Below are 8,467 nucleotides of genomic sequence, written 5' to 3'. Positions count from 1 at the left end.
CCTAAGCTCCTTGTTGTTTTAAGGCTTAGAGAACTGCCACAGTTCTTTAATACAGAATTTTGTCTCTGGAAAGTAAAAATCTTTGGATGTAGCCAGAGGTGAGACAGTGGATGATTGAGGGATGAAAGCCTGTTAGAGGCTGTTTGCCTGGATATGGCTGGCACTTCAGTATGATCGCTCACGGTTGTCTCTTCTGTTTGTCCAAAGCAAAAAGGCTATGCCCTAATTTTAAATAGGCCGCCTCAGACACTAAATCTCCGGAAACTGGCCAGAACCCATTATTTTCGCTGTCCGTGACTTAGGTGTATACACTCTTGCTCTGAAATCCTAGATTAAAACTGTAGCTCAATGAATGGTTTTCCACCTACTGATCTAGTAACAATCTTGGCTCATAGCAACAGATTTTAACTGTTCTGTGTCAAATTTATTTAAAGTCAGATTACAATAGCTTGGGTTTTCTCATGGACATTTCCAGTTACCTGGCCTGCTATAAAGACTGAAGGAATTTCTTTCACATTCTGCTAGTTCAGGGTGCCTTTCTGTGGCTATCTTAGAAGCTTAGAAATGTTTTCACATTAGCCTAATAGTTTCATTGTCTTTAAGGAATAAGGCAGGGCAAAGATTCCTATAAAGACAAGAGAAGCATTTACCTTTGCCAGAGATTTAAAAAAAAAAAAAAAAAAATCACAGGCTTCACCAGGAATCAACCTTGTTGACATACACTGGTGATTGTGGGTGCTTTTTCAGTTGGCTGTTCTGTTTTAACACAAAACTGACCTAGAAGACAGATGAGCCTTAACTGGATCAGCTCCTCCTGTGGAGCCTCATCCAGGTGCTTGGTTCTCAGCGTGACGGGCAGAGTGTTAAGTGTCTGCTGTGAACATGTATTAGCGGGCTCTGCCTCACTTGCGCACCCTGTTCCCCGTCTCACTTGGTCGTCTCCCTGCCTACTAATAATGTAACGGTAAGACCCAAAGTCCCCTCAGATCTTTGAACGCCCTGGCTTAAACCCTGACTCTCACATGGAAAGGCACTTACCTCTTTAACAGGCAGCCACAGTTCAACCAGTTTGATAAATGCAAACTTTTTTTTTTTTTTTAAAGAAAAACCCTCACAGATCAGACAATGTCCTAAATCAGAGCAACTGCACAAAAGAGATGAAAAGAAACCTTCCTGGGAGAGGAAGAGATGTCCATGAGAAAGCCAACTGGGCTGAGCCTTACAAAGCATGGCCCTTCTCTAATGCACTGATCTTAGCCCAGCACAGTGCGGGCTGGCTGCTGACCCGGTTGCAGGGGACGCTCCCGCGGCAGTGTCCAAGCTGGAGGGCGGCTGTTGTCAGCAGGCTCCGTGCAGCAGGGAAAGCCATCCCGGCAGAGCCCGGCTAGCGGAGGCTGCTGCTGCTGCTGGCCTGAGAGCTGCCCACGCCTGGGTGGTCTGGACTGTGTCGGTTCTGGGGAAGACAAGGAAGGAGGGGTAAGAGAACGCCGTGGCCGTGGCCGTGGCGGCCGTGGCTGTGGCCCTGGTCCGGGCTGTACTGGAAAAAACTGCAACATGCCCTGGGTTTTCAGTCGTGGGTCCCACCTGAGGCAGAGGACCATCGAGGACAGGGGGAGACGGGGAGACTTGGTGGGCTGCAGCAGCAGGTCCCTACCCTACCTTCTTTTTCTTCTTCTCTTTCTTCTTCCTTTTCCGTTCAGGATCCTCCTCTTTTTTCTTTTTCTTCTTCTTGTGATCAGAATCAGATGGTGTTTCTGTAGGAAACAGTATGGGCTACCAAAAGTCCCTACTGCTAGGGTCTGAAGACCACAGGAAAACCTAGTCAAGGGCAGCTGCTCTTCTAAAGGCCAGAAAGGATAGGGAGGCACTGCTAAAGCACCATTCCAGCTTTCTCCTTGCCCAGGAGACCTACTTGCAGGAAACACTAATTACCTTTATACCAGTTTCAAGAGAATTTGGGAGTCTGGGGCTCTGTAAGGAACCTAACTGAGTTTTTAACTGGGGACGGTCCAACCAGATCCAGGTTTTCTGGCTTTGAACCGAACTGTTTCTTACCTGGGGGGACAGGATCCTGGGTACGGCTCTGTTTGTGCTTGTGCTTATTCTTCTTCTTGGGAGGCTGAATATGCATCAGACGACACTGCTCCGGTAACTGAAGGAACCAAAGGAAGGTCCAGGTGAGTGGAGGGAGGAAATGCCCTGCTCCCATCATCTGTTCTGCTCAGTAGTTATGAAGGAACAGACTTGGACAGAAAAACCACCTCCACGCCTTTCAGGCCTCCCCGTTTGCCTTCTTCCTCCCCAAGAGGGGACTCACCGGGCCAGTGTGGAGGCGGAAGCCAGCCAGCATGGTCCCTGTAATAGGATTAAAAGAGCCACCAAGAATAGGGGGTTTCTCAATGAGAGAGCGGAGGCTGCTGTTATCATGGGAACCAGGCAGATCAATCATCCCTGGCAGGTCAGGCAGGAAGTTACTTAGCTTCTCCTTCACCTTCTTCCCACAGAATTTATTATAGGAATGTTCTAGGTTGTAGTGTGTGATCAGATTGGTGCTGCCTGTCAGCTCGGTGCTACCTAGAGGACACAGAAGAACAAAAAAATATTAGTCCCAAGAGTATTTTTTTTTAGTCACCCAGAGGGAAAGTGAAGGACTGTATTTTAACCTAAATAAGGAATCTTTTAAGTGACAATTAGAAAGATTTGAATTTATTTTCTTAAGTAAGAACAGCACAACTAAATAACATATAATAAACACTAAAAATATATACCATAGAATGGTAAGTTGGAACGAGGAGAAAAATCCACAACATCCAATGAGGACACAGATGGAAACTACCCCAAAGCAAGAGACACTCTCCCCAACTTGGACTCACCACGCTTACATGATGTTTACTCTGTGCTAAACACTGTTCTGAGTGCTTCTCATATAATACACTAGTGAGAAATTACACTCTCTGACACAGCAGGATATTACCTCAGAGCTCGGCCACCAGCAAGGTAAGAGCCAAATATGACCCAATGGCTTGAGTGTCTGGTCAAGGACTTTTTTTTCCTTTTTTTTTTTTTTTACTAGCAAGAAACATTAATTACCTTTACATAAAAAACAGGATTTTTTAGCTACTGCTGACTAACTTGTTATCACCATCTCCATTACTCATAATGCCAAGTATAATACTCTGCCTCAAAGAAAGAAATGTTCCCTTAGCATCTGGACAACTAGAAGTCTAATCCTAGCCATGCTCTATGCCTCAGTTTCCTCTTATCTCTGCAGTGGAGTAACAGCGATCTTAAGCACACTTAATTCTTTTTCAAGGTGCAAATGAAAACATGGAGAAGTATATTCTATAGATGCAAGGCACTATCAGTATAAATATCGCATGGCTGACTTTCTTCAAAAAATGGAAGCTTGTTAGTAATCTAATACGGATCTAGTGGCAAAGGGTGGAGCTAGCCAGCCTACAATTTCATCCACAGTTACGAGGAACACGAAGAATGCAAATGATGACGAAAGTGGCTTGTTCATAACCATTCACTTGGAAAAACCCAGGTTCTGATCTGAGGCCCCTGGGGGCCGAGACAGTGTCTTTCTTGTTCGTACATGTATCACGGGTGCCAAATGCAGTACACACCTTCGGTGCTCAGTAACTTTAAGTTAAGCGAGCAAGGTATTCTCCCTCCATACCCCAAGGCCTTACCCTATCCTTCCCGTTTCCCCTTCTCGTGCCAAACGTTTCAGAAACATGGTCTACTGTAAGGGCGGAACACTCAGCGCCAGAGTACTGCTCCTCAGAACTAGGCGCTGCCTCCGGCCAGGCTAGCATCCTGCTGTTTCCCACCTGTCAGCTCTCCTCTTCCAGAGGCTTCATCCTCAAGGCCCGCGTGAGAAGGCACTCCTGCTTTTCCTAAACACTTTATGAGTCCATCCAACTTCCTGTTTTGACTATCAGTTCCATGAAGATGATTTCTTTCTTTTTTTTTTTAAAGATTTTATTTATTTGAGAGAGAGAGAGAGAGAGAGAGAAACAGCATGAGAGGGGAGAGGTTCAGAGGGAGAAGCAGGCTCCCCGCTGAGCCGGGAGCCCGATGTGGGACTCGATCCCAGGACTCCGGGATCATGACCTGAGCCGAAGGCAGTTGCTTAACCAACTGAGCCACCCAGGCACCCCCCCATGAAGATGATTTCTAAACCTCTCTCCCCAGCCTCCTAAAAACTCCCCTCCTAAAAACTAGTCTTACACTTCCAACTTCCTCTTAGTCAATTCCATGAAGATTCATTTTCTTTAAACTCCCAAATCTTCCCCACCTCACTCAGGGCTTCTCTATTTCAATACATGGCACCCATATTCTCCGGATATTTTTAGAAGCAATACTCCTCGGTCCGTGAATCTCAATGGTTTCCTATTATCCTCAGGAAAAAGCTCAAATTCCTTTGGCACTCACGGTAAAACACATGTTACTGTAACTTAGTTTTGGGGCCTGATCAACTACTACTGGCCTATGCCACGTTTCTAATCCATCCAAATGAGTCTCCATTATCTCCTAAGAAACACACTTCTCATCTCATTTCCTTTTAGGAAGTTTGTTTTAGGAAAACTGATGTAATTATAAGATAATTCTTCCAAATTTTCTTCACCAATATGAAATTTTCAACGTCTGACTCAAGTGACAACTCTTTCTGTCATTTTTTTTTTTTTTTAAGATTTTATTTATTTATTTGACAGAGAGAGAGAGAGGGAACACAAGCAGGGTAAGTGGGAGAGAGAGAAGCAGGCTTCCCGGCGAGCAGGGAGCCCGATGTGGGGCTCGATCCCAGGACCCTGGGATCATGACCTGAGCTGAAGGCAGACACTTAACGACTGAGCCACCCAGGTGCCCCCTTTCTGTCATTTTGGATAACAAGGAACACATTTTGAAAACCAGCATGTAGTTTTTTGTTGTTTTTTTTTTTTTTTTAAAGTAAACATCTACCCCCAGTGCAGGGCTGGAACTCACAACCCCAAGATCAAGAGTCGCATGCTCTACCTACTGAGCCAGCCAGGGGCCCCCATCATGTAGTTCTTAATAGCTGTATATGAGGCATGACCACGAAGTAATGAGATTAGCCTTTACAAGAAATACAGTCACTATCCTTAAACCACATACTTTATATCCCTAAGTAAAATAAACTCCTTAAAAGCAAGGACTAGGCCACAATAGCCAAACTGTGGAAAGAGCCAAGATGTCCATCGACAGATGAATGGATAAAGAAGATGTGGTATATATATACAATGGAATATTATGCAGCCATCAAAAGGAATGAAATCTTGCCATTTGCAACGATGTGGATGGAACTGGAGGGTATTATGTTGAGTGAAATAAGTCAAAAAGAGAAAGACATGTATCATATGATCTCACTGATATGAGGAATTCTTAATCGCAGGAATCAAACTGAGGGTTGTTGGAGTGGGGGGTGGGGTGGGAGGGATGGGGTGACTGGGTGATAGACACTGGGGAGGGTATGTGCTCTGGTAAGCACTGTGAATTGTGCAAGACTGTTGAATCTCAGATCTGTACCTCTGAAACAAATAATGCAATATATGTTGAGAAAAAAAAAAAAAAGAAGAAGAAGAAGAAGAAGGTAGCGGGAGGGGAAGAATGAAGCGGGGGAAATCGGAGGGGGAGACGAACCATGAGAGACGATGGACTCTGAAAAACAAACAGGGTTCTAGAGGGGAGGGGGGTGGGAGGATGGGTTAGCCTGGTGGTGGGTATTGAGGAGGGCACGTTCTGCATGGAGCACTGGGTGTTATGCACAAACAATGAATCATGGAACACTTCATCTAAAACTAATGATGTAATGTATGGGGATTAACATAAGAATAAAAAATTAAAAAAAAAAAAAAAAGCAAGGACTAGGGGCACCTGGATGGCTCAGTTGTTAAGAGTCTGCCTTCGGCTCAGGTCATGATTCCAGGGTCCTGGGATCGAGCCCCGCATCGGGCTCCCTGCTCTGCGGGAAGCCTGCTTCTCCCTCTCCCACTCCCCCTGCTTGTGTTCCCTCTCTCGCTGTGTCTCTGTCAAATAAATAAATAAAATCTTAAAAAAAAAAAAAAAAAAGCAAGGACTAGACATATTCTCTCCCCTTCTCACCACATGCTGCCCTTCCTACATAAACCAGCATTTGCCCAAAACATATCTCAGTATCTGTCAACTGCTTGATAAAAATAGGCACAATCAGAATAGGTAAAGTTAGAGAAACTGCTGGGAGACATCAACCACTTACTGACCAAAGGAAAGTCAACCTTTCTATGCTTCAGTTTTATTCAACTATAACATGCCTACCTCAAGGGGCTATTCTCAGTATCAAATTCTATTACATATATAACTGCACTGTGAACTTCAAAGCACTGTACCAATATGCATTATTATCTCCCTCAATTCCTGATGTAGCAGTAGGACCTGGGAGGAACTGAAAGGCCATCTGGAGAATTAACATGTCCAAAATGACTCTTTTGACTTCCACCTCCTCAAACTTGTTACTTTTTTTTTTTAAAGATTTTATTTATTTATTTGAGACAGAGAGAATGAGAGAGAGAGAGCACATGAGAGGGGGGAGGGTCAGAGGGAGGAGCAGGCTCCCTGCCAAGCAGGGAGCCCGATGCGGGACTCGATCCCAGGACTCCAGGATCATGACCTGAGCCGAAGGCAGTCGCTTAACCAACTGAGCCACCCAGGCGCCCCAAACTTGTTCCTTCTTGGTCTCAGCACTACCATCCACCCAACTATTCAATCCAAGAATTTACAAGTATTTTCAGTTCCTCTCTACTTCTAGATTCAATCCTTCGTTCCCATAAGCTCTATCCCTAACGTTTATCCTGCATCAGTTCACTTCTCTCCTCCACTGCTACTGCCTAGTCCAAACCATCATCTCTTTCCTGGACCACTAAGCAGTAACTTCTGACTGAATTCCTCGCTTTCCATTCTTAATGTAGCTGTTTGGATAATTACAAATAAGTAAATCAGATGATGTCACTTTCCTGTGTTAAAACGGCTCCCCCTGAGGGGTGCCTGGCTGGCTCAGTCAGTAGAGAATGCGACTCTTGATCTCGGGTGGTGCGTTTGAGCCTCACTTTCGGTACAGAGATTACTAAAAACAAATAAATAAAATGGTTCCCCCTGAACTTAAAATCTAAATACTTTACAAAGGCCTCTACTTACTCCTCCCCCCTTCATCTCCTATCACTCTTTCCCTTGAAACTTCACTGGAGTCCAACTGGTCTTCTGACCCTCAGATATTCCAAGCTTTTCCCTCACACCACGGCTTCTGACCTCATTTCTTGCATCTTATCTCTCCCATTCACACATGACTGGCTCTTTACATTTACGCTCAAATATTATCTACTCAGAGATGGATTCTTTGATCACTCTAGCTAAAGCAGTTCTGCCTCAATTCTTTATCACATTTTCTCCTTGTAGCACTAACCGCTACCTGATGTTATCTAGTGTACTACTCTGTGCCGCCTCTTCTGAAATGTAATCTCCAAAACAGGCAAAGATCTTGTCAGTCCTACTCACAGCTGTATCTTAAGCATTTAGAACAGTGCTTGGTACACAGTAGGTGCTCAACAAAACAAATGTTTGGTTCGATTCTAATCCCTCCTTCCGACTGTTGAAGACACGCAGAGGCCCTTAGAAGGAGGGCAACATGCCTCTAACCAACAGCATGTTTGTGACAGATCTGGAAAACCTTAGGTCTGCAGGGATGTTAAATCAGGCCTCTCGAGCTCCAAACTCAAACTCTGGATAATTTCTAGGGAACCATAAACCAGGATCAGGGACAGAGCCAAATATGGTGTGAAACATGGTCACGGAAACGCATGCTTTCCCCCTTCCCAGTCCAGGCCAAAAATTCATGTCATCCCTTTGGTCGTGAATCCTCAGACCCCTTCCGACTTTGAGCTCCAAGGTCCCGACACGCGTTGCCGAGGCTACCTCATACCTACCCCGGCAGGCTGAGAGCCACGCCCATCATCTCCTCGCTATGATCTGATTGGCTACCTTCGGCCAGGCCTAGTACTCACCTGGAAGTTCCCGCATAAGATAGAAGGGACCACAACCAGCCGCCGACTTGTCGGCGCCGGGAGGGGCCGTGGCCGCAGTGGGCGGCGGGGCCGTGCCGGGGCCCCCGCCCGGAGGAGGGGGAGGCGGAGGTGGAGGCTTTCCTGGTCCGAAGCCGAGTGCGGTTGGAGGTGGTGGTGGGTCAGCCTGAGCTCCGAACAGTGCCGAGAAATTCTCCATCGTCTTCTCCGCCCCGGCGCGGTCCCGGTGTCTGGCGTCGGTCGTTTTCATTGGACAATCCCTTCACGATGTCCCGCCCTCTTCCTCTAGGAGCCGCTTATCATTGGGTGCCCCGCCTACCTTTTCCGGGTAACTACTTCCGTCGCTTTAGGAGAACGTTCAGGAAGTGCTATCTAAATTTATTAAATTC

General features: G+C 45.9%; 1 protein-coding gene across 1 annotated transcript; it reads right to left on the bottom strand.

Moving 5' to 3' along the window:
- Positions 1–402: 402 nt before the first annotated feature.
- Positions 403–8,364, bottom strand: MED19 (mediator complex subunit 19). The gene is made up of 5 exons (XM_045893620.3): positions 8,061–8,364; positions 2,318–2,574; positions 2,056–2,152; positions 1,660–1,754; positions 403–1,453 (listed from the first exon to the last, which is right to left on the bottom strand). Exons 1-5 carry the CDS (start codon positions 8,326–8,328, stop codon positions 1,385–1,387), a joined length of 786 nt encoding a protein of 261 aa, XP_045749576.2. The 5' UTR covers positions 8,329–8,364; the 3' UTR covers positions 403–1,384.
- Between the last annotated feature and the right edge of the window lie 103 nt (positions 8,365–8,467).

The sequence above is a fragment of the Mirounga angustirostris genome, unplaced genomic scaffold, assembly GCF_029215605.1.
Source record: "Mirounga angustirostris isolate CCGP_5_RB_7025 unplaced genomic scaffold, mMirAng1.0.hap1 SCAF_13, whole genome shotgun sequence".
Classification (NCBI taxonomy): Eukaryota; Metazoa; Chordata; class Mammalia; order Carnivora; family Phocidae; genus Mirounga; species Mirounga angustirostris.
The sequence above is the reverse complement of the archived record's forward strand: the minus strand, read 5'-3'. Positions and strand labels throughout refer to the sequence as shown.